Here is a 27,326-nt window from a genome sequence, read left to right as displayed (position 1 = left end):
CTAAAATAACTTGCACAAAGAATGACAGGAATGCTCAGTAAAATGTAATTTATATAGCAGAAAATGAGAAGGCTCCTATTTCAATATATTAATCAATAGAATATATTCTGTTAACATTAAAATTATGCTGTGGAAGACTATTTCATGGCAGAAATATATTCAGAATATTAAGTGAAAGGAATAGGTTAAAAAAGTAGTATTTAGCATATGATCATTTTCAAAAGTAAGTACATATATGGAAAAGAAAAGTACAAGGAAATTTATCAACACATCAATAGTGTTTATAAATAAGGAATAGAGTTGTAATTAATGTCAATTTATTCATTTTTTCTCCTGTAATTTTTATACAATAAATAGGACTACTTTTAATGTACATATTCATGTGGGGAGGGAGTGTGGAAATTACTATTAAAATGTTTTTTAAATTATTTTTGTTGTTATTATTATTAGAAGCAAAGACATAGCCCAAGACTTAAAAAGACAAACTTTTGTAGAAATAGCTAAACATAGATAGTTTTTGCAAAATGATACTTACTAAATCATGTTTTTCAAACATCCAATTATAAAATGAACAGGAAATGTTGAATTTACTTTAACATGATGTCATATGCATTATTTTGCATATATGTACAGATAGCAAGGCTCAAATAAATGCTTGATTAAGATATAAGTTATTTTGTTTGTTTGTTTTTATTTAACAAGTAGCCTGAGAGCAATAATCCTTCTCAATTGGTTCTTCAGGATAGCTCTCATTTTCAGATGAATGATGATCAGTATTGCTGCTTAATATGAAATTATTGATAGCCACATTAAACATTCAAGATTTAATATAAATAACTTTAGAAATTATCAAAAGTACATTCAAAGACCTAATGGTGGAGAATTTTATGTATCTACCCATTGTTCCACAAAATTTTAAATTTGCTACCTCACAGCAGTGATTTGAGTGATGAACATATATGCACAACTTTAAAATTAAGGCCAAATGAATTTTTAAAGTCCAAATGTCTTATCACAGCATTACTACAAAGCATAAATGATGGAATTAAAAAAAAAAAAATCAAGACCTACCCTAAACTCTCTATCTGAATACCCTTTAAAATAATGAAAAACCAAAGTGCACTGTTGTTAAGTAAAAATAAATGGATTCTTTGTACTAAGTCATAAGACAGTCAGAATTCTGGTTTTAAGAGCAACAAAGTAACATCATCCTATGAATTCAGCAGCTGAAAACATCTAGGCAGGGAGAGGGTAATGGATTAGGCTACAGATGGACAACAATTTGAAAACAAATACAAAAATTCATTACACTTCTGCTATCTATTGTCCTCTAATGTATTAACTTTATGTACAGCTATAAGATGTTCTGTGAGTCAAGATTTTAAATCCACTTATAAGCAAGCTCTGCTCCTTGCTAATCATTCTTTACATGTATAAATAGACTAACATGCACAGTTATTAAAATCATTTGTGAAGAGAAAAATGACTAGTTGAGACATACCTGGTAACATTACAGTACCATCTTGTTCCAGTGTTTCAGGGCTTATTCTTATGGCTGTCATGCTGTGGTTATTCACATCTCTATATAATAAATAACCCTGATAACAAAAAATTTTCCTGTGTTACAATATTTTTTCATAGTCAATTAACCAGAAAAAGCAGCCACACAGCTCAATATTACAGGTTTTCTGAGGTACAATAACATATCAATATTGATATCTAAAAGCATTAAAGACTGAAAATACAGGAACATTGAGTACGCTTTACAAAAAGGAGGAATTGTTCACTACTGGAAATCAATTTAACACATATTCTCAGATATATTTATATGAAGTGTACTAAAACAGGACAGTACTAACATTTTGTACAAAATAGTTACACCCTGACAAGTAAATAATATAAATGATCACTGCTGACAAGCATTTTAAGAAAAAGTAACTGAAATATTTAGGCTGCTATTTAAGAATCAATCAAGTAATAGTCTTAGATGAGTGATGTGCCATTAAACATACTGTCATCTAATATTTTTTCCATGGCATTTTTTTTTAAGACAGGGACTCACTGTCATGATTCTCCTGCCTCAGCCTTCCAGCCGCCACCATGTTTGGCTCTGTTTTAGACAAGCTGTCACTATGTTTTATTGCCCAAGCCAACCTTGAGCTGCCACCCTGCTTCAGCATCCTGAGTCGCTGGGGTTACGGTTTACATGCCACCACACTTGGCCCTTAGGTTAGACCAAGAACTGACCTCAGGCCTCCTATGTAATCCCAGTCTGTGGAGCAACAACATTCTTAGCAGCCTGTGCCTCCACGGTTGGGCCTATGGTATTATTTCTTAGATAAAACACTGTGGGAGTGTAGGCCAGATGGTGGTGTGGTAGTTAAGGCAGCTGGATACCACATGGCCAACTGAAGTGTTTGAGTCCCCACTCTGTTGGATTGGAAAACATACCAGGCATGTATGTGTGCACACCCACAATCCTGAGAGGAGACTGGAGAAATAGGGATTGCAGCATGATCATCCCCCCAGGGAGTGACTTCTCACTTTCTCTCCCTCTCTGTCTCTTTCTCTCTTTCACACACACACACACACACACACACACACACACACACACACACACACACACACACACATATGCCCTATAGAAAAAACTAAGACTAAAACAAAAATACACACACTATGGTGGCAAAAGAAAGTCTGTAAGACCTTTCAAAGCCAATTAAGTTTTTAAGAGAGAATTACTGAGCAGTTAACCTGACATTTAATATTTAATTTTAAAATCTTCCAAATAGCTGATATAGTTTGGTAAGGTGGCTGTACAGGGGAACAATATTCTATCCTTCCACGATAGAACTTGGGTTTTGTCTCTCACATGGGGGTAGTGTAGAAATGAATATTTCTAGTTCCTTTTGTCCATCCTTCATTTGCTTTTTTCTTGGTGGGAGGAGGAGTAATGTGTTTGATTGCTTCTGTAGTAAGAGCCTGACATTCATCTGGCTTTGTTGGCAGAGAGATCATGGCGTTGGAGAAATAATATGAGCTTAACTTTTTTTCTTTTTTTCTGATTTTTTGATGATCCTCCATGCAAGGTGGCTGTCTATTGGCTAACTCAAACACTGTTCCCTAGAAATTACTGAACCTAGATTGAGAATGAAGAGTTTGATCACAATCTAAATGATGTATAGCAATTTAATATGTGAATAATAATTTTGAAAAATATTTAAAAAAGGAATGAAGAGTTGGAGCAAAAACCGCCATCTGCTTTAGATCAGATACTTTCCCAATTCAGATTTTGCTAATGATAAATGTGGTCTTTGATACTTATTTAGCGGCTACTTAAACAAGAACTCTAAGAAAGACATTTTTATTCCCATTTTACAGGTAAATTAACCGAAGACCAAATAAGTTAACTGAGTTGCCCTAAGTCACAGAGCTAGCAAAAGCAAGGCCAGAACTAAAATTGAACCTCTTATGAATTCTGAGCCAATGTTCTTTATACACTATAACACTGAAAAAATATTATTGAAAATATACCATTTGTTTAAATAAAAGTGATATTGTTTAATGATTAAGCACAATGCATATTTTAAAACATAAGAAAGGTTTCGTTTATTATAGATATTGTCCTACCTGAGCATACCCTAACCAAGACTTTTTTTCTTTTCTGTTTCTAATACGGGATGTAGAATTGTATATATGGCCCTGCAAAATAACAAAAGTTAGTCTAGCAACAATTTCTTAACTAAAATAAATGAAAAATAAACAATACAAAGAGATGAATGCATTTAATAAATGCATATATTCAATGATATCCAAAGAAGTATTACATTGTAACATATATCAAAATTAGATAATACTCTAAAAATGAAGCTACAAACATAACACAACTTATTACGGTTATAACTCTGCTATATTAAAAACTGTGAGGAATTATATTACCCTAACTGTTCCACTGTATCCAGAGCCTATTTTGTATAATCCATCTTTGCATAATAGATAAAGAAAAAATCCATCATTCTGAAGTAGACACTGGTCATCTTCATCGACAGATATTTCTTTTAATGGCCATTTATGCATTAAAGCTGCTTTCTTAATGCCATTGCTAAACCAGTCTTGAATTTGAATCTTCCCCACCAACACCGCCTGTACACTTCTTTGTAGTGAGTTTAGTATTGTTGGCACCTATGCAAAAGAGAGGAAAAAAGAAAAAAAAAACATTTTAAAATGTTCCAAACATAAAACAAAGTAAAAGATATTTAGCTTACCAGAAAAAAAGTACCAAATAAAAGCTCGTCTATTAGAAACAAATCTTAAACAAACTGATCCTCCTTAATCTAAGAATCTCATGTCACATCACTTCTGTAGAATTTCAGTCGTTGAACAGATAGTACCACATTTCTTTCTCCCATTAATCCTTTGCCTCTCTCTTTTTCTTCTAAATGTCCTTCCTCAGACTTTACTCTTTCACACACACTATATATGGTATTCACATCCATTTACTGTGTTTCTATATCCTCTAGTCAATCAGTTTCTGTCATAGAGTGCGGACACTCGGTATATATTAAGTGGGGACATAGAATGTCTCTCCTTCATTGCCTGGCTTGCTTCACTCAACAGTAAATCTTCCATATTCTTCCACTTTCTCTGTTGAACATAATTTTATAGTTTATCGACAGACTAGGGAGAAATGTTGACATGTTGGAATATTCACTTTGTAAGCTAAATAATGTGATTGAATATAAAAAAGGAAATGAAATATAAAATAAATAAATAAAATATCAGTCATCATTTTAAATACACTATGTCCAAAATCCATTACTGTCTTTTGGAATTCACAGTGAACACGTGTGCAAGTCCCAAATCCTTATGGGATGGAAAAATGGTGAGGAAAGGACTATGGCATGACTACACCCATTAAGGGTTTCATGTTGTCTCTCTCGCTCTCTCTCTTCTTCTCTCTCTCTCTGGCAAGTGCACATACTATCTTGCAATTAAATAAAAACTAAACTAAAAAAAGAAAAAGAAATATCTTTTCTCAAAAAAACTACTGTAGTAGAGAAATTTCAAAAAGTATTAAGGACTATATGGCCACACAAATGGCCAAACAGGAGTACATAACTGGGCCATAAGGCCATCTTTTTCAATTTCTAGAACGTTCTAAAAGAATTAAAATCAAGTTTACCTATAAGGAGGATTTTATTTCTCAAAATTATCAATGATAAAGGGCCTTTATTATGTAATCAGATCTGAAAAGCTTAAAGTGTTACATACATAGCTAAAGTAAAATAAAAATAAATTAGCTCATGAAAAATCATAATTAACCAATCAAAAATATAGCAGGATGGTAATATATCCTTTTCTTTTAATAAAGAAGTTTAAAACTATTCGATTAGAAAGAATTCTATACCTGAAAATCAAAGGCAAGGAGAGAAATGTAGGAGGAAGACAAAGATCCAGATAACACAAAGAAAGAAAAGGTTGTGGTATTAATGGAAAGACCAAGTTAAATATTTAAGTGTTTTTGCCAAAATTCATTTTATTATCTTTAACTCCTCAGACTTCAACACAAATGTAGTTAAATTCATGTACTTTAGATCATTTATGAACCTTGAAAAGATCAACTAACAAAACAAGTAAGAAAAGTCAGAAAATTCTTATTGGCAAGAACTGAGATACAGGGACCAGCAGATGGCATAATGGTTATATCACTGGACTCCCTCATAGTCGACTGTGGTTTAAGTCCCCGGACTGGTGGCTTAAAACTCATGCCAGGTACGTGTGTGCACACCCAAAATCTCAAGAGGAGAATGGAGGAGAAGGGATCATAGTGTGGCCGTCCCCTCTGGGAGGTGATTTCCCGCTTTCAGTCTCTCAGTCTCTTTGCCTTTACAGAGAGCGCATGAGCCCATAGCAAAAATCTCTCTCTAAAAAAAAAAAAAACCAACAAAAATTGAGATGAAATTCAACTTGGCATCTTATAAATTTCTAAGCAGCTATAAATATAAAATACCTGAATAGTTTGGCAAGCATGGCTACCATTGTTGGTGAGGATAGCAGAGATGGCCTGAAGAGTCCTTCCTGTTTCTCCCCAAGAAGCCACCAGACTAAAGAGGCAAGCACAGGACAGTGCTGTCAGGGACTGTCCTGTGCTGTCATTCATTCCAGTACTTCGAACAGTGATCTCTAAAAGGAGCTGGAAGAGAGACTCTGTGGGAAAAAATAGTATTCAATTATATTCACTCAATGTGCAGAACATTATATGTATATATTGACTTATTTATATCTAGTCTCAATTTGAACAAAATTTAAGGCACCTAGAACACTCTGCAGTAGAGTCTTTCTGGTTATATTTAATTTTCTCCCAAATTAAAATATTTATATAAAAAAGGCTTTAGAGAACAATTATTTCAACTCCTTAATTTTGTAAATAAAGAAATATGGGATCAGCAGATGGTGTAATGGTTACATCACTGGACTCCCACATACTAGATCACGATTCCAGTTCTGGACCTGGCAGCTTGATATTCACACTGGGCGTGTATGCGTGCCTGCCTAAAATCCCAAGAGGAGAACAGAGAAAGGATTGCAACATGGCCACCACCCCCCCGGGGGGGTGGTGATTTTACGCTTTCTGTCTCTCTGTCTTTCAGCGAAAGCACACACCCTATAGCAAATATCTCTTTTAAAAAAAGGGAAATGAAAACTGCATAATGTCACATTTAAATTTAAAACAAGCTTGCCTAGAAGAATCCACATACTCAAGAAACTCATCCTATCAAATAACAGGTTAGCCGTGGTACGTATTTTTTTTTAAGAGAGAAATTTTTGCTATAGGGTGCATGTGCTCACCAGAGAGAGACAGGAAGTAAGAAGTCACCCCCTAAGGGGAATGGCCATGCAGTAATCCCTTCTCCTCCGTTCTCCTCTTGTGATTTTGGGCATGCATGCACATGTGCTGGCATGAGTTTTAAGCCAGCAGATCTGGGACTCAAACTGCAGTCGCCTATGTGGGAGTCCAGTGACATAATCATTACGCTACCTGCTGCTCCCTGACTGTACGCATTTTACCTTATAGATCAAGAGGGGTATGGGCTTCTTAAGATATTAAGTGTACAGAGTATTATGTATATATTTGTAAAACAATGGAAGACTACATAAAACATATAATTTATTTTAACATAAAATTGACTTTTTGTTAATACAGCAGTTCATACTTTTACAGGGAGTAAATCATTTATATCCCAAAGAAACCTCAAAGTCAGCAAGACAAATCTTTCCCTTTAAGGGATGATGAAACTGAAACACAGGAAGGTTAAAAGACTTTCCCTAAATCATAAAACCATTTAGTGACAAAGACAGAAAAAAACATGAATATTCGATAACCAGCAAAAGTCTCCACACAAAATTCCCTGAAAAACTCCATCTAAGATTGAATCAATCTTCTATGTATTTCCTCCATAGAAGGGAAGAGGGATTTGAAAAAAATCTTTAGAGAGTGAAAAATCAGAGAGAGAAAGAAAGTCAGAAAAAAGAAAACCTGAAGAAAGGAAATAGTAGGGAGGAAGAAGAGCAAGAGAGGGACCAGCAGATGGCATCACGGTTAGATCACTGGACTCCCACATGGTCGATAGCAGTTCAAGTCCTGGACCCAGAGGCTTGAAACTCACACTGGGAGTATGTGAGTTCATGCCCAAAATCCCAAGAGGAGAACGGAGGAGAAAGGATTGTGGTGTGGCCATCCCCACTGGGGATAAGTTCTCACTTTCTGGCTCTCTGGCTCTCCTGCGAGCACACATGCCCTTATAGCAAAAATATCTCTATTAAAAAAGAAAAAAAAGATGAGAAAGAAACAATTAGTATACTGCAAGTCTGAAAACTACAATGAAAGACCACCTGTGGTTTATCTGGTAACTCATTTAGTGTCCCCTACGAGTCTCTCATCTTCTTTAACTCATCTCAATTTAAACCTTCTTTATTTCACTTTTTCATTAATTCCTCTACTTTACCATATCACCATCTTCCCAATCCATGCTACCACAACCTCTCAACTAGACTACTAAAGAGTGTTTATAAATTATCTCCTACAATTCATTTTTACTCCCTTACAGCTAAAGAGAATTGTCAAGTTAAAAATCTAATTGTTGGGGCCAGCAGATGACATAGTGGTTATATCACTGTACTCCACATGGCTGAGTTGAGTCCCAGACCTGCAGCTTGAAACTCATGCTGGGCAGTGTGTGTATGCATGCCTAAGATCCCAGGAGGGGAATGGAGAAAAAAGGACTGCAGTGTAGCCATCCCCTTGGGGTACGATTTCTCACTTTTCCTCTCACTGTCTCTATCTCTCTCCAGTGAGCACATGCACCCTATGGCAAAAACCTCTAAAAAAAAAAAATCTGTCTACATAGAATCCCTTTTGTTAATTACTTCTTCCCTCCCTCCTTCCTCTTACCCTTTTCCCTTACCCTTTTGTTCTTTTGCTTGTCTATACATCCTTTACTTTCCTTTTTTCACCTTTCCTTCCCTCTGCCTGTCCCTCCAACTGTGCTTCTTTTCTTCCACACTTCACTATCCCTCCAGTCTGTCTATCTTTCTTTCTACTCTTCTTTGCATCATTATTCTTCAGCTAGTCCCTCTTTTAATTAATTAACTATTGACTGAATTCTTCCTGCACATCAGGAACTAACTATTCTAAGTTGGGGTAGTATGCTGACAAACAAGATAAAAAATGTCATAATAAGAGCAATGATATCATATATATACCAATGATATCATAGCACAGAGCACAGGAGGTGCTATTACATGTAAGGAAATACTTAAGAACATGCATTCTAACATTAAATTAAACAGAAAGATATAAGCAAATAATTTTTTAAAGCAGATGACTTAAAAATCAAAAAAATATTTGCAAAGAGAAAAAAACTTGTGTAAACTAATCGCCAAGATATTCCAACAGCCAGAATTACACAAATATGTATATGTTTTCATGAATAACATGAATAAAACTAATGGGGAAAAAGGGATAACTAATAAAATCATAATATTAGATCAAAGACAAAAGTAGAAGTTTCAACAGAAATTTAGTATTATAAAGCCAAATTGCTACTTAATTTTCAATTAATTAAATAAAATAAAAAATCTGAGGTGATGGTGAATCTCTTATACAGAAAAACAAGTCAAAAGGTTGAAGAGAACAGAAGAAACATCAAAAATATAAAACAGAGAGACCAGAGACATAGTAGCATGGATAGTAGCATCTGAACTGCTCACAAGAATCTTAAAATGGACAAATTAGCTAAAGTACACATTATAATTTCAAAAACTAGTATTGGGACCAGCAGATAGAGAGCATAATGGTTATATCAGTGGACTCCCCACATAGCTGACTGTGGTTCAAGTCCCAGACTCGGTGACTTAAAACTCACACAGGGTACATGTGTGTGCATGCCCAAGATCCCAAGAGGAGAAAGGAAGTCAAGGGATTGTGGCATGGCCCATCTCCGTGGAAGTGATTTCTCGCTGTCTCTGTGTTTCTCTCTGTCTCTCTGGTGAGCACACATGTCCCAAGCGGGGAGGGGGACTAGTACTAAGAATAAGATCAGTTTTAAAAAGAATAAAGAGAAAGGATTATTTATGTACACAATGAATACAAAGTAAAGTATGAAACCAACTAACAGAGAAAAAAGGGTGGTAGGAGGAAAGAAATAATTAGCATGTTGTTCCAAGTAAAAAATATGATACACAAGTTTTAATAGATATTTTAAATGTTCCAGTTATTTACTAACTGATAAACCAGAGCTAAGAAAAAGCAGCAAAACTTTCTTAAAATGAACCAACCTTCAGTAAAATGCTAGCAAGTCAAGTAGCACATCACAATATTAGTAAGATCACTAGTGCTATTAGAAAAATAGCATAAGGTGCTTGCTTCTTAACATGTCAGCTTTTATTTTATAAAAGCATGTAATAGCCATGTGTGTGAGGGGTGGGAGTTGTTTTAAAAGATCCTTAGCTTATTTTAATGGCCAACATGCACCTTTCCCACTAACATAAAATAATAACAGTATCAAACACAAAAACCTAAATCACCATATGTTACCAAAATCAGGCAAATCTGACAATGTAATATGATTATCCCTAATAAAATAAAATCATCCAAGAGGGAAAATGGACCATGCTGCAGTCCAGAGCAATAGTGTGTCCCCAGAAACAACAGCAGCAGCATCACCCAAAAACTTACTCCAAATGAAAAGTTATGGGCCCCACCCAAAATTTAATAAATCAGAAACTCCACAGGAAGGGCCCAAGACAGTTCCTAATACCTGCTACTGCTTGAGAATCACAGTTCTAACACCTCTGTGGATTTCCTATAGTAACAGAAAGATGTAAAAAATTCTAGACTATTTAGAGGTCCACGGTTAGCAGCAGAGAAAAGCAATTAGCCAGTTAAAAGGAATGCTTCATCTATATTTCTATTCCTTAACACCTTTTACATAAAAGCTCCATCTTTGTTTGTAGGATTCCAGGTTGAGCCTAGTCACTGACATGGAAGACAAGCATCCATAAAACTGAAACATACTTTAAGAACAAACACTTTCATTTAATGAAAATTGCTACTAAGTCAGGAGCTTTGTCCATAACACAAATATATTTTTATTTATAATAAATACAAAAGTAAATGTATTTAGAAATCTATTTAGAAACCAATTGTATAATACTTGGAGTTTGTAGAATTTATTTCTTTTTTTTCCCTTTTATTTTTATATATAACTATCCAGAGTAACAAGTAAAGTTAGAAAAACTGAATGTTAATATTCTGGCCAAAGCGTTTTAAAAAATAATAAAAATGGACTTAAGTTAACAGTTACTTTAAAGTCTGAGGATTATTTCTGGGTTCCAAGGATTTATATTTTGTTGTTGTTTTTTTTTCCCCCATCATCACAATAATCATGTCTGTGCATGAACTGTAACTCTCAAACTATAATATAACTCCAGTGAAACATTGCAAGACCCCTTAAAATACACATGCCTGCTGTTTTTACACATTTTTGTGACATGAAAACAACATTACAATAAAGGTTGTTGTGTAGGCTTTGTAAGAAAACTCACGCGCTTTTAAACAATCCACTCTGTGAGTCCAGAACTCTTACCTAGGACCTCTGGTGGCTCTGACTGGAGGCCTTCAGGCTGCTGGCCTTGAAGCACATTGAGCAGGGCTTGGAGACTCCTGAGACACAGGGATGGATGAGAAAATCGTGTCTCCTTGATCAATTCAAAAACTTCACAAAGTCCAACCTCAATAATCTATGAAGATGAAAAAAATATATACTTTATAACATGTAAATTAATAATACTTTCCATGCAATTTAGTGGGTGTAAGTTATAATACTTCAACAACCAATGATAAACTGCTCAAATATTTAAAAGCAAAAAAAAAAAAAAAAGGCAACGTATGCTTTAAAAAACAGAATGTTTAAAATGAGGACTTGGGAAACCATCAGTGTACATGGAAAGCTAAAATGTAGTGACAGTGTTTTTAAAAAAAGTCATTTTGGTATAATGAAGTCTTAACAAACCATCATAAAATCAGCTTGTAACAAGAAATAGAGACTAGATGGCTCAGAAAAATTGAACTATATTAATTTATAAAGTTCATTGGTTATACTCAAGAACAACTCTATTCATTTTGTTAAAAAGTGGTATTGTTATTTATAATTGGAACTAAAGTCAACACTGCGCATAGAGTGAAAAGATTTGTTATAACATTTTTTACACTGTAGTGTAACTGACTATTTTTGTTCCGTTTTCCCAGCTAAACTCTGTCTCCTGGTGAACAAGGGAAATGACTTAAATACAACTACTGTCATCCAGTGTCTGGCACATGGCAGCAAACAATAAATATTTAATTATTCACTCAATTGTGCACTAAAAACCACAGCACTCAGAATGTATTTTCTATAAATGGGTCAAATCAGTTGCAAGTAAGTCAATTGTGGTTCCAATGATCACCTGTGAGGTTTCTAATGAATGAATTTATAATAAGAAGCCAATATAAAAGCCAGTAGGACTGTCTTTAGAAAAGTAATCTATAATTCTAGCAGTCTTGATGACAGCTAAGATTACAGAAGTGCTTACCTAGAGTTTCAAATGCAATTCACTAAGTGGTTAAATTTTCCACTGATACAGTTTCTTTTCCTGGGATGGACTAGAAAATAAAAACATACTGCCCAAGATTTTTATCTTATGTACTTATAGGGGGAAAAAAATGAAGTCAAAGTCTACTAATATAAAATGTGTGGATTCTATTCTCAGGCCAATTGGAGACCATTACATTTCTTCATCCTTCAAGATTGCTTACTCTACTATCAACCATGACTTTTCATAATTCCAAGAAGATTCCAGATAACATTTTTGGCCAGGGCACATGTATATTTTTCCTATAGTAACAGAAAAATTGTTGCACCTTTCCAGAAACAGTAAGACTGCTTAATGTACAAGTTCCTGAGTTGTCTTTCTGCTAAGTTTAAGATACAATACTAAATGTCTGACAATAGTCAACTCAGGTGTGCTGCCTAGCCCCAGAGGCCTTCCTGGTTTCAGTGAGACACGTCCATAAAACCTTAGTCACGCTGGCAATGGGAGAGAATTCCCCAAGTGCTTAGGTAAAATATTAGGCTTTTCATTAATCATGAATATTTTGGTTGATTACAAACTTTTTGTTTAAAAATTTGGAAAACTAATTAATTTCTAGGACAATGATGTGTATTCAATATGTTGATATAACAAAATAAAAATCAACCTTGTTTTCCAACGATTAGAGATAATATTTAGCTTTGAATTACTAAGCAGAGATATTTATTATCTCAAACATTCTTAACAAGATTTTTCCTCCTTTTTGGCTATATAGTTAGTATTTCACTAGAAGTATGAAACTCAACTGTACTGTTTGAGTCACTAAAAGCCCACTGTATTTCCTCTTCTCTCAATATTAGAAAGGAAGAGCACAGGAGAAAAAACATAGTACTGCATTTAGTATAATTTCATTTGCATAAAAATAAATTACTTTTAATATGTACATAAAAAAAGACATAAGAAAAATGTTTATATTGCCTATATTTTAGTTAATAGGATTTCAGAAATTATTCCTAATTACTATTTCTTCATTAAAATAATCTGCATTTTAAAAATTATTTATAATAAACATGTGCTGTCTTTATAATTTGCACAATAAATATGACTTTTAAATAGAATACATAATTATAACAATACTAAATTTCAACACTTTCTGTGATAAGCCATTACTAACCCCTAACACAGGGTTTTTCTATGTCTCTTTAGAAACCAGTCTTTTGCAAATATTCTGAATTTTACCTGTATCCCCTTGCTTTCAAATAACTTTTCAGGCCTTCTAATACACTTGAAAAATGAAGAGAAACAAAACCCAAATAACTAACTACCTGACAGAACCAATCCAATGTCAATGCTAGGAAAGGAGAGATTAAAAACATATCTGGCCACAGGAAAATGACATAACAGGTCTTTCAACGTTTTATTTTGCTCTCTTCCAATTATATATAGTTGTCTCCCAGTATCTGTTAGAGACTGGTACCTAGATATCATGGACAAAATGTGGGATGTTCAAGTGATTCATATACAATGTGGTAGAATTATATACGACCTATATATACTTCAAATTAACTTTAGGGCCGGCAGGTGGCATGGTGGTTAAAGGCGCTGGATTCCCACATGGCCGACCGCAGTTCTAGTCCTGGACCTGGTGGCTTGCTTTCTCACTTTCTCTCTCTCTCTCACTCTGTCCCTCTCTGGTCAAATTTAAATAAACAAATGAATAAATAATAAATAAAGTTAAGTAAAATAATTTTAAAAAATTAACTTTAGGTTACTTATAAAACCTAGTACAATGGAAATGCCATGTGAATAGTTGTTATTCTATACTGTTTATTTGTATTATTTTTTATTGTTGTACTGTTATTTTTCCCCCTGGTTTTTGAACCACAATAGGTTAAGTCTGTGGGTACAGAACCCATGGATATAGATAGCTGACTGTATTTCCAAAGGTGAATTCATTATTAACTAATAATTCTGAATATAAAAATTGAGTTAAGGGCCAGCCAGTGGCATAGTGGTTAAGGCGACTGTATCCTAAATGGCCAATTGCACAGTTTGAGTCCCAGACCCAATGGCTTGAAAACTATGCCACTTGAAAAGCACACCAGGATCATGTGTGCACATGACCAAAATCCCTGGAGGAAAAGGAATTATGGCATGGCCATCCCCCCAGGGGGGTTGCTTTTTCATTCCTACACTATCCTCTCTCTCTCTCTCTCTCTTTCTGTTGAACACTCTTACCCTCTGGCAAATTTTATTTTTAAAAAGGTTGGGTTATATCACATTTAGATTTAAAAATAATGAAGTCTTTGACATTATAAACTATACTCTGTTCCATTAAAAAATTTTAGGGACTAGCAGAGGGTGGAATAGTTTCTTCACTGGACTCCCATATAGTCAACTGTGGTTCGAGTCCTGGACCCAGAGGTTTAAAACTCATGCTGGAGGACCAGCAGATGACATAATGGCTCTGTCACTGGACTCCCATGTAGTCGACCACAGTTCAAGTCCTGCACCCGGTGGCTGTATAGTAGCATGTACAGTGTGTATTTTCTCCTCCTTAGGATTTTCCTCAGAACATTTCCTCTTCTCTAATTTATTTCACTATAAGAATATATGGATTTGGGGCCAGCCTGAGGCATAATGGTTAGGGCAGCTGAATCCACATGGTCAACTACACAGTTGGAGCCCCAAACCTGGTGGCTTGAAAAAACATGTTGGATACATGTGCATGCATGCCAAATATCCTGACAGAAGAACGGCAGAGAAAGGGCTGTGGCATGGCCATCCCTCTGGGGTTACTTTCTCACTTACTCTCTCTCCAGTGACTACATGTGCCCTGTGGCAAAAACTAAAAGAAGAAGAATATATGTATTATAATAACATATATAACATATAAAACATGTACTGGGCTAGCCTATGGTATAGTTATTAAGGTGGCTGGATCCTAAATGATCAACCATGTAGTTCGAGTCCTGAAAGACCCAGAGGCTTGAGAAACTTGCCAGGTATATGTGCATGCATGTCCTAAATCCCACAAGGAGGGAGGATTGAAAAAGAGACTGCGGAACCAGCAGTTAGCATAATGGCTATGTCGCTGGACTCCCACATAGTTGACCATGGTTCGAGTCCCGGACCCGGTGGCTTAAAACTCACACCAGGCATGTGTACATGCATGCCCAAGATCCTGAGAGGAGAATGGAGGAGAAGGGATTGAGGTGTGGCCATCCCCCCTGGGGGGGGTGATTTTTCACTTTCTATCTCTCTGTCTCTGTCTGGCGAGCGCATGCGCCCTACAGCAAAAACCTCTCTCTCAAAAAAAAAAAAAAAAAAAAAAAAAGAGAGAGAGAGACAGCAACATGACCATTTTCTGGGGCAGGGGATGCTTTCTCATTTTCCCTTTCCTCTCTCCCTTTCCATTCTGTCTGCTGAGTGCATGTGCCTTTGGACAAATTAAAAAACAACAACAACAAAACATGTCTTAATCATTGTTTAACAGTAAGGCTTCTGATTAAGCATAGGCCATGAGTAGTTAAGTTCTAAGGGATTCAAAAGTTAGATGCATATTTTCGACTGTGCAGGAGTCTAATATCCCTGACCTCTGTGTTGTTCGAGGGTTAACTATCCTTGGTGGAAAATTCACTACTAATCACTTGGGCAATCTGGTTTTCTTTAAATTTTCTTAGAAATAGCCTCTTTTGACTCTGTTAATTATGCTGAAAAAGTTATCTTCACAATGCCTGATATTTTATTTCTTTAATTTTCATGTATCCTGATGTTTTAAAATAGTCTTAAACTGCTGTTCTTGATTATGCAAAACCTTTTAATCTGATTTACCATTTACTGTTCATAATCTTCATTATCTGTGTGAAAAAAATTTATTTTATTTTTTTGCTTTCCCTCCTAATACAGAACTTAACCAATGGAATTAGTATTGTGTGACTCGACCACACACAGAACAGTATTTACCAGAAACATGTGATACAAGTCCTGCAGCCTCATATCATAACTTAACTATTATTTTCCCCTCAGCCTCTCCTAATTTAAAAAATTACAATTAGAAACCATGATCTCTACCTGGAGAGGCTTTCATGGAAAAGATAAGCATGCTTGTTTTCAGTTAAAGAAAGAAGCTAGTAGAGTAGGCACAGTTAAACACAGGAGATAGAAGGAAAAAGAAAAAGGAGCGAAGTCTCATTCTGAAATAGGAAGCAATAAGGATATTTGACAATGGCAGATTATGAAGCTGAGGAACTTTATAAGACCTCTATTACATTATCTTCTGAGAATAAAGTGAGAAGAACCTGACAGTTTGATTAAGGGAGGTGGTACACATATGAATAGCCACCACAAAATGTGCAAGAGAAATCTGACAGGAACATAGGTATCATCTGTTCTGCTATCCCCAGAACCTCATATGCATGAGGTGTTAGGTAAAATACTTACCTAACACCTCATGCATATATATACATATATATATATATATGTGTATGTGTGTATATATACACACACACACACACAGCACACGCGCCCGGCTTGAGTTCTAAGCCACCGGGTCCAGGACGCAAACCGCAGTCAACTACTTGGGAGTCCAGCAACATAGCCATTACACTAACTGCTGGTTCCCATCAAGGCACAATTTCAAGGTATTAGTTTAGAAGAATAATACATGTAAGTTATTTATAATATATGAATCATTTTCAAATACATCTATAATTTAGGAAAACATTACATATGAATCATAGAAAGGGACCATCTTGAAAATATTAACATGTCTATATTTTCACCTTTTTTTGGTTAGAGGTACTAACTACACTATACAGAAAAAAATATATATCTAATAACATTACAGTCTTAAAATATACCAATACTTAAACAGAATGGAGTAGTACATTAAGAATAATTCGGGAACCCGCGTGTGGCATGGTGGTTAAAGTGCTGGACTCCCACATAGTTCACCACAGTTTGAGTGCTGGACTCAACTAGAAAATCAAGCCAGGTACATATGTGTGTATACCCAATATCCCAAGAGAAGAATGGAGGAAAAGGGACTGTGGCATGGGCATCACCCTGGGCAACAATTTCTCACTCTCCCTCCTACTATCTCTGTCTCTCTCTGGCAAGCACACATCCCTATGGCAAAACCTTTAAAAAAAAAAAACAAGAATAACTTGTTATACAAAAATGCATGTTAGCTTATATGCTTCTGGTAAACAAGAGAGTGATGTCAGAAAAATGTAGAAGTTGGATTGGTTTGCATGTGATTTTAAATGTTTTTTTTTCTCTAGGCAAAGGGAGCTAGAAAAATAAAGAGTACCAATATAAGCTTAAGCAGAAAAGAAAAAAGCTCTCTAGCTGCTACATAGCCAGGGGCCTTCCTAGTTTAATTTCAAGAAAAATAAAAATATATACCTACACCCAGGGTTCCCTCCCTGGAGGGAAGCACCTCCAGCTTTCCACAGCTCTTTTGTGATCACCTTACCCGCAGCCCACTAACTCAGAACTCCACTTTCATCTGCCATGGCTCAATGCCTCCATGCCAGCATTTCCACTCTACTGCTTTTGTATATTTTTAATAGCCTTTGTAATAGACTCCAATCTACTGATCTTCCTGCCTGAGCTTTCCAAGTACTTTCCACTGACTCACCAACTGTAAACTTGTAAAAGTTGCACATAGAGTTTTCTTGGTCTGCCTCAAACCTTTCTACTTGTAACCATGCTACTTTTAGTGCACAATTTTATGAAAACAAAGATATTTTAGTAATGGGTATGTACATGTGACAGCCCTGAATGTCAACAGCCAGGACACCTGTAGGTTATGAAACTAAATAGAACTAATTGGTTTACCTTTGGAAGCTTGATGGGGGGCTCTTTGGATTCCTCTTCTTCATCACTATCTGATTCTCCACTCTGCACAGAGTTCTTAGATGCAGCTGCCAATGATGTTTCCTTTTTCTGCCATTCCAGAACACAATGGCGTACATTGCAGTAAATATTGAAAGCAGAAGGATTGCTGTGCAGTTTAATATCTGGTATAATTACTGTATTCTCCAAGTTTTCAGACTGAAATACAAGATAGAATATTTTGATTTCATATTCTTTTCCATGATCAGTTCTCATTTTAAACAAAAACATTATACAAACTGACTTGCACAAATCACACAAGTGACATAGTAGATAGTCTAAGTCTGTTGACTCAATGTCTAGAACCTATTCTATGACACTTCCTTATTTTTTTAATTATTTATTTTTATTTGTCATTTTTATTTTTTAATCTGACCAGAGAGAGACAGAGAAAGAAAGAGAAAGTTAGAAAGCAAGCAATGAGGTCCGGGACTCGAACTACTGTCAGCCATGTGGAAGTGCAGTGCCTTAATCATCACACTAACTGCCAACCCCAACACTTCATTATTTGATTAACACAGCAATAACCAACTTGACAAGGACTAGAAAGAAACAGGCAAAGAACTTACAGAGCTACCCCTTTATCCCCATGATAGGAAGAGAGCCAACAAAGGCTTAAGTGCTAGAGTAGCAGTATTAAAGGATATTAATTTGGTGCCTCTCAAAAGATACCAGATATTCTGTAAAGTAGTTGGTCTCAATGACCTATGACAAATCTCAAATTATTTTAAAGGTAGATTCAGGGACATACACAGAAATTAGAGCTTAAAAAAATAAAAAGAACTTTTCATTTTCATCACTCTTTTAGTTTTATTCTCATTTGAATAATTAATGCCAAGAAAACTGCAGATTGATCATTGACATAGGCTTCTCTAAACTTCCTTTAGCTATAAACTTGATAAAGTCTAAAACTCAAGAGTTCAGTAATTTGTTTTGCACCCAACATTTTATACATCAGACAGCAACCACATTTTGAGATCAACACTTACATTACAAAGAACAGTTTCAAGATATTAACAAATGTGGGACCAGCAGTTGGCATAATGGCTATGTTGCTGGACTCCCATGTAGCTGACCATGGTTTGAGTCCCAGACCCAGTGGTTTAAACTCACGCCAGGCACATGTGCATGCATGCCCAATATCCTGAGAGGAGAATGGAGAAGAAGGGATTATGGCGTGGCCATCCCCCCTGGGTGGTGATTTCTCGCTTTCTGTCTCTCTGATTCTCTTTCTGGTGAGCGCATGCACCCTATAGCAAAAACCTCTCAAAAAAAAAAAAAAAAAAAGATAACTCCTAAAAAAAAAAAAAAAAAAAGATATTAACAAATGCAAATTTAACAAATAAAATATGTCCAGGATGTCGCTAAGAAAAATAAAGTGATACCTCTAGTACCAAAAACACTCAGGCCCATAATACCACTCTTCCTCCATAAAGAATTAAAAAAAAAAAAAAAGAAAGAAAGAAAGAAAAAAAGAAATACTCATCAAGTAAAAAAAAAAATACATTAAAATTAAGTAGACATACAACTTGTGAGAATATCTTCCAGAGATATGAAAACCAAGCAAATACTAGCAACACAAATTTAACAATATATTAAAAAAGTATGAAATTATGATGAACTGGATTTTAATCCAGGAGCAATGTTAGTAGAACACTGGAAAAGCAAGCAATGTAATTCCATTTGCTACGAACTGTACGTCTTCTCCAAAACTCATTTAAAAATTTTTTTTTTTTTTTTTTGGTTGTAGAGTGTGTGCACTCACCAGAGAGAGAGAAACAGAGGGAAAGTAAGAAATTGCAGCCTCCCTCCCCCAAGAGGGGAATGGCCACACTGCAATCCTTCTTCTCCATTCTCCTCTTGAGATTTCAGGCATGCGTACACACAGTCCCAGCATGACTTTTAAGTTACCAGGTCCAGGACTTGAACCACATAGTGAGCCATCTGGAATCCAGTGCCTTAACCTCCACAATACCTGCTAGCCCCTCATGTTGAAATTTAATTGCCATTGTGACAGTATTAGGAGATAGTGTCTTTACATGGTGATTAGGTCATGAGGGCTCTACCCTCCTGAGCGAATTATCTCAGGAGTGGGATCCCAATAGCAATGATAAGTTTGCCCTATTTCATCTCTCTCTCAGCTTCTTGCCACACGATGCCTTCTACCTTGGGATTGCTGAACAAGAAGGTCCTCACCAGATGTTATGTAGATGTCAGTGCCACGCTCTTGGATTTCCTAGCCTCAGGAACCACATAAATTTCTGTTCATTGGCTTGGCTATAGTAGCACAGACAGTAAAAAGGCTGCTGCACAAGCCCAGAATCTACATGGAAAGACTCTGAGTTTGCATCCTTGGTCTACCCAAACATGCTGAGAGTACCCACAAGTATGTGCATGATCCTGGCTGGCTGTGGCACTAGGGGGAGTACTGTGACATGAAGTTACTGTCAAGTATTCCTGTCTTGGTCTCTCTCTCTCTCAGGAAATAAATAAACTTAAAAATGTTTTCTGTTCATTATAAATTACCCAGTCTGTGAAATTCTATTATAGCAGTAGAAAACAAAAACACCGTATAAACAAAAATAGTAGAGAAAAAGCATAAGATAATTCAAATAAAAAAAGAAAAAGCATTGGACAAGAATCCAATAGCAATTCATGATAAAAAGTCTAAGTAAATTAGAAATAACAAAGAATTTCCCCAACTTGATAAAGGGTATCTACGAAATACCCACAGCTAACATGGTAACAGATTGAATGCCTTTTCCTTAAAATTGCAAGCAATTACACCTACTCTCAGCAATTTGATTCAATTCGATATTACACTCCATCACCTAGCCTGTGAAACAAGTCAAGAAAAAGAGAAAAATGACATAGTTAGAAAAGCATGCTCCAGGAAAAAAGTCTTTATTTGCATAAGACATGTAGAAAATCTTAAGGAATCTGAAAAATAAACAAATAAATAAAAAGAACCACCACAAATATGTAGATATAGCAAAATCACAGGATGAAAAATCAGTATATAAAAATTAGTATATCCAGGGACCAGCAGTTAGCGTAATGGCTATGTTGCTGGACTCCCATGTAATCGACCGCGGTTTGCGTCCCGGACCCGGTGGCTTAAAACTCACGCCGGGCGCGTGTGTATGTGTGTGCCCAAGATCCTAGGAGGAGAATGGAGGAGAAGGGATTGCGGCATAGCCATCCTCCCTGGGAGGTGATTTCTCGCTGTCTCTCTGTCTGTCTCTGTCTGTCTGGTGAGCGCACATGCCCTATAGCAAAAACCTCTCCAAAAAAAAAAAAAAAAAAAAAAATTAGTATATCCATACACCAGCATCAATCCCTAAAGCAAAAAACCCCCCAAAAAAAAAAAAAAAAAAAAAAAATTAGTATATCCATACACCAGCATATACCAGGAATGAACAATTGAAAAATGTAATTTTAAAAATAATAACAATAAAAGTCACAGAATAAGTGAAAATATTTATAAACCACATATCTGATAAAAGGTAATAAGCATCCAGAATAAAGAATTTTCAAAAACTCAACAGTAATAACAAGCAAACAAGAAATACAATTAGACAACAGGCCAAAGATATGAAGAAACATGTCACTGAAGAAGATAAACAGAAGGCAAATAAATACATGAAAAGAAGTTCAACATTATTAACCATTAGAAAAATGCAAATTAAAATGAGATAATAATATACATTTTTCAGAATGGCTAAAATTAAAAAGTGACAGTAACAAATTCTGGCGAGGATGTAGAGAAATTAGATCTTTCACACATTGCTAATAAGCATATAAAATGACATAGCCACTCTAGAAAAAGCATGGCAATTTCTTTTAAAACTGTGCTGCTCACAATATAATCTAGCAACTGCCCTCCTGGACATTTATACAGAGGAATAAAATCTTATGCTCATACAAAAACCAATACATGAATGTTTATAGCAGCTTTAGTCAAAAAGACACAAAACAAGTAAAAATAACCCAGATGTCATTAACGGGTAAATGGTTAAACAAACTGTTATATACTCATATCATGAAATAATTACTCAGCAACAAAAAGGAACAAACTATTGATATATGCAACAACCTGGAAAAAACTAGAAGGAAAGTGGGGGGAAAAAAGCAATTCCAAACCATGATATATTACATAATTTCATTCAGAAAACCTTCTCAGAATGGCAAAATTATAAAAGTGGAGAATAGATTAGTGGTTGCCAGAGGCTAAGAGTGTGTGAGGGAAGTAGATGGTATAGCTATAAAAGGTAACACAAAGTATTCTTGTGATGGAACTGTTCTGTATCTTAACTGCGGTAATGGTCACACAAACCTACACATGTGATAAGATCATATATGACTGCGTATATACAAGCACACACATATACAAATGACTACATACAAAGCTGGTGAAATCATAATATGATAGGTAGGCTGTATCACTGTTGACATCTTCATTTTGATACTGTACTACAGCTATACAAGATGTTAATATTGGGAGAAAATGGGTGAAGGGTATACAGGATCTTTCTGAATTATTTACCTATTTTTTCATGAGGGGGAAGAAGAGAAATAGAGAAGATAAGAGAACTATTTTTGGGGCAAAGCCTTGCCATACTGCAATCCTTCTGTCCAAACCTCCAAGTCACATAGGACCACAACCACATACCACTGTGCCCAGCCTGTAGGGTGTGTGCTCAGCTTGTAGGCTGGCTTTCCCATACTTACCCCCATGTATAAGTGAAAACCACTGCCCAACGCTGCAGCTGAGCCTCTCTAAATTATTTATTACAACTACATGTGCTACAGTCATGTCAAAAAATAAATTTTTAACTAACATCAAAAATATAAAATATTTATAGATAAATTTAATAAAATATGTACAAGCTCTAAATGACGAAAACTACAAAATTGTTGCAGATGAAATTAAAGAAGGTTTGGCCAGCCACAGCGGTAATGCAATGCTCAGCCATGCTGATACCACAGGGGAAGGTCCTGTGTTTGCAAGGTCTCCTGCATATATCAGGAGTGTGTGTGCATGCCCATGATCCTCGTTGCTTGAAGCTAGGGGTGGACTAGGACCTGAAGGGATGGATTGAAGACCTTGTTGTGGATGCCTCTGTCTGTGTCTGTTTGTCTCCCTCTTTCTCTCTTATGGTAAAAATAAATTAAAAAAAAAAAAAAAAAAGAAATGAAAGAAAACTCAAACAAATGGCGAGATATACCATGTTCATGCACTGGAAAATTCAGTATCATTGAGGTGGAAATTCTTCTCAAATCTACAGATTTAATGCAAACTCCAGAGGTTATTTAAAGTGGAAATTGATCCTACATTTATATAGAAATGTAAATGACCTAAAGTAGCTAAAGAGGGCCAACCCTCCCCTTAGTCTAGTCCTTAAAGAGCCAAATTCCATGTGACTGACCATAATCCAAATCCTAGCCCTGGAGGCCTGAAAAACACAATGGTTGCATGTATATGCTTGTCCTAAATCCTGATGAGATGGAAATGGTGGCATGACTATTCTCCACTGAGGAGTGCTTTCTCTCTCTCTCTCTCTCTGGCAAGTGACCATGTTCTCTGGCAATTATAATAAATGAATAAAAAAATAAAGGAGCTAAAGCAATTTTAGAAAAAAAGGCTAAAGTCGGAAGAGTACATGATTACAAGATTTATTTAATAAAGCTACTCTAATCAACACATATAGGTCCAACTGTGGTGGCACAAGCAGTAAGAAGACACTGCTACATTAGGGTAGAGTGACACAGGAGACCCAGGTTCCGACCAACACAAAGAAGCCTAGCATGTAGACAGGCACTTGTAACCTTAGGTAAACAGGAAGCTGAGACAAAAGAATCCCCATGTGATGATATACATATATAGATCAATTAAACAAAACAGATTTCAGAAATAGACCTAAATGAATATGGTAAACTGATTTTTTACAAAGATGCCAAGGCAAGTCAATGAAATAGAAAATGTTTTCTAATGATGCTGGATAAAAAATGTAAGGGAAAAAAAGAACACAGGCGCTTGCAACAAAAACTAATTTGAAACAGATCATAAACCTAAATGTAACAGCTAAAACTATAGTCTATAAAACAAAACAGAAGAAAATCGTTGTGGTCTTATAGTAGACAAAGATTTCTTCTAAGGGACACAAAATACATTAATTAAATAAAGAAAAAATGAATTAATTGGATTTATAAAAGTCAAAAACTTTTGTTCTTCTAAGGCACAATAAAAAAAAAAGCAAGAGAATAGAATATTTGGACTACAGGTATCTGACAAAAGACTTGTATCTAGACTATAAAAAGAAGTCTGACAATTCAGTAAGTCAAACAATTATAAAGGGGGCAAGATCCGGGCAAAAATTTTCCAGTGAAAAGATAGGAATGACGAAAGGCACACGAAAATATGCTCATATCATTAGCCATCAGGAAAAAAAAAAAAAAAAGCTAAAGTCTCACTGAGAAACCCCTACATCCTTATTAGAATGATGAAAAATTTTTAAATAAGTCCATGTGTTTACAAAGATATGAAGCTACTGAATTTGGCATACCACTGGTGGAATTATAAAACAAAACAACTATTTAGGACAGAGTTTTCCAGTTTCTAAAAGCTAAACAAAAAATGACCAAACCACCTATGAGGAAACGGTTAACACTACCAGCATGGTTGTTTACTCCTAGTAATTCTCTAAGAGAACTAAGATTGACCCCAGCCAATCTTTACAAATGTGGATGGTTAGAGTTTTCTTTATGGTAGTGATCGATGATTTTGTTATAAACAAATGTAGCAATGGAACAGGAACCGGCTTCACAGACTGCTTTGGTCATATATCTAGATTGATGATGCACAACTGAATTTCACTTGCCATAGCTAGCTGCTTAGCAGGATATGTCTACGTGATCAGAGCCACAAAAAGGCTCAGACCCTAAGAATCACCTGGGCAGACACTCCACACATCTCCCATAGATTACTGTGACAATGAAAACATGTCCCATGTGCTCAGACAGGGAAGAACTAGGAAGCCTGTGCCTAATCTTCCTAGATACCACCAAAACACATTTTCTCATGTTTGTTCTGTATCTTTGCTGTAATAAAACTTGGCCAGAAGTATATATTGCAACTGCATCCTATGAGTCCTTCTGGAAAACCACTGAAGGAAACCCCACCTAACCATCTGACTCCTAGGTATCACCAACAAAAAAACAAAAAACACATATATCCACACTAAGATTAGTTATGTGAAGGTCCATAGCAGCTCTATGTGCAATGGCCAGAAACTGGAATCAATGTCTACAAACAGGTGGCTAGATCAAAAATTGTGATACATACATATAATGGAATACTAGCCAGCTTTTAAAGAAAGGAATAAACAATATTTAGAACAATGTAAACATTAATCATTATATTAAGGGAAAGAAGACAGAAAAAGAGTACATTGTATGATCATTTTTATATAAAAATCCAGGAAATATAAACTAATCTACAGTGACAAAAAACATATCTGTGGTCGTCTAAAGCCAGGGTTCTAAGGAAAAATGTAACATAGCAGAGGATGAAAAATCATTGGAGATGATGAAAATTCTGAATTTTAATTGCAGCAGTGGTTACACATGTCTATATTACCTTTCAAAACTCACTGAATTGCACATTTCAAATCCCTGCCTCAGGCTGTTAGCAACCTCACCTAAGACAGACACATCTGGTATCAGAAGGATGAGGGTTTACTTCCTAATGGATTTGACTTCTCCTGTAACAAAATGAAGTTAGGGCCATCTGGTGACGTGTTCATTAAGGCAGCTGGCCAACTGCATAGTTCAAGTCCCAGACCCAGTCACTTGAAAAAATATACCTGGTATGTGTGCATACAGACCCAATATCCTAAAAGGACAGTGAAGAAGGGATTATGGTGTTGCCACCTCCCCAGGGGGATGCTTTCTCATGTTCCTGCTCGCTCACTGATTCTCTGTCTCTCTCCAACAAGCACACATGTCTTATAGCAAAACTAAAAAAGAAAAAAAGAAGAAAGTAAAGTCATATGAATGGAAAAAGAAAATGTGGTTATATACATACATGCATACACACATAGAATAGAATATTATTTATAAAGATGAAATCAGATATAGGTGAGCGTGGAAGACATTATGTTAGGTGAAATAAACTAGGCATAGGAAAAAAGCACATGTTCTCCCTCATATACAGAAACTGAAAATAAAAAAAAAAAAATTGCCTCAAAGAAGTAGAAATGAAGAGTGAATACTATAAGAGAGAGATATTCACTGATGGAAACAAAATTATAGATAAATGAAAGGAATACTCTATAATGCTATAGAATACAGTGGGATGGATATAGTTAACAATTTACTGTACATTTCAGAGTAACTTAAAAAGAGGATTCTGCATATTCTTGATACAAAGTAATAACAAATGATTGAGATGATTATTGTACTAATTGCCCTGACTACACAATGCATTCATTTTTTGGAAAGTATAAAAAGGACCAGAAGGTGACGTAGTGGTTAAGGCACTGGTCTCCTACATGGCTGATCGTAGTTCGAGTCTCAGACACAGTGGCTTAAAAATTCACAGCAGGGGCATGTTGCATGCATGCCGAAAATCCCAGCAGGAGAATAGAGAAGGGACTGTGGCATAGCCATCTCCCCGGGGGTGATTTCTCACTTTCCCTCTCAATGTCTCTACTTCTCTCTGGCAAGTGCACGTACCCTATGGCAGAAAACTTAAAAAAAAAAATGAAAAAGCATAAAATTCTGAAAATCACCTTGTATGCCTACAAAAACAAGTATAATTATTATGTTAATTAAAAAAGAGAAGAAAGAAAGTGATGTCATATGTTGGAGGGTAGAATTTATCAGAGGTTTGAAGAGAATAAAAGTTTGAAACAGTCAAAAAGGAAAATTGGAAAACTATTCAACCAGAAAAAAAAATAAGGAAGCCTAACTATGGAAGGTTCATTTGAGATTGGTGGTCATGAATGTGTATTGTTATTAAGTAACTTTTGTTGAACTTCCTTTAGCAGCACATGGTACATATAAGATTGCGGTTCTATCCAGATTAGTACAACAAATACACAAAGAAAATGTGGTGAGCAGAAAAATGGCCTCCAAAAATATCTACACCCTAATCTTTAGAACTTATAAGAATGTTACTTTATGTGACAAAAGAGACTCTGCAGATGTAATTAAATTAGGGATTCTGAGAAGAAGCAATTATTCTGGGTTATATGATAGGTTACCCCTTCTCTATCAGCAGGACATACGTTCCA

General features: G+C 35.6%; 1 protein-coding gene across 1 annotated transcript in view; it reads right to left on the bottom strand.

Annotated features, from left to right (window-relative positions):
* Window positions 1–27,326, bottom strand: part of MYCBP2 (MYC binding protein 2) — a gene marked incomplete at its 5' end in the record, with an annotated part of 292,519 nt that overhangs the window by 230,425 nt on the left and 34,768 nt on the right. Inside the window, 6 exon segments of the mRNA XM_027769695.1 lie at window positions 1,502–1,598; window positions 3,631–3,702; window positions 3,940–4,182; window positions 6,011–6,207; window positions 11,148–11,301; window positions 17,974–18,189. Of these exon segments, the coding sequence (XP_027625496.1) occupies window positions 1,502–1,598; window positions 3,631–3,702; window positions 3,940–4,182; window positions 6,011–6,207; window positions 11,148–11,301; window positions 17,974–18,189 (979 nt within the window).

This window comes from Tupaia chinensis, unplaced genomic scaffold, assembly GCF_000334495.1.
Source record: "Tupaia chinensis unplaced genomic scaffold, TupChi_1.0 Scaffold000013_1, whole genome shotgun sequence".
In the NCBI taxonomy this organism is placed as follows: Eukaryota; Metazoa; Chordata; class Mammalia; order Scandentia; family Tupaiidae; genus Tupaia; species Tupaia belangeri.
The sequence above is the reverse complement of the archived record's forward strand: the minus strand, read 5'-3'. Positions and strand labels throughout refer to the sequence as shown.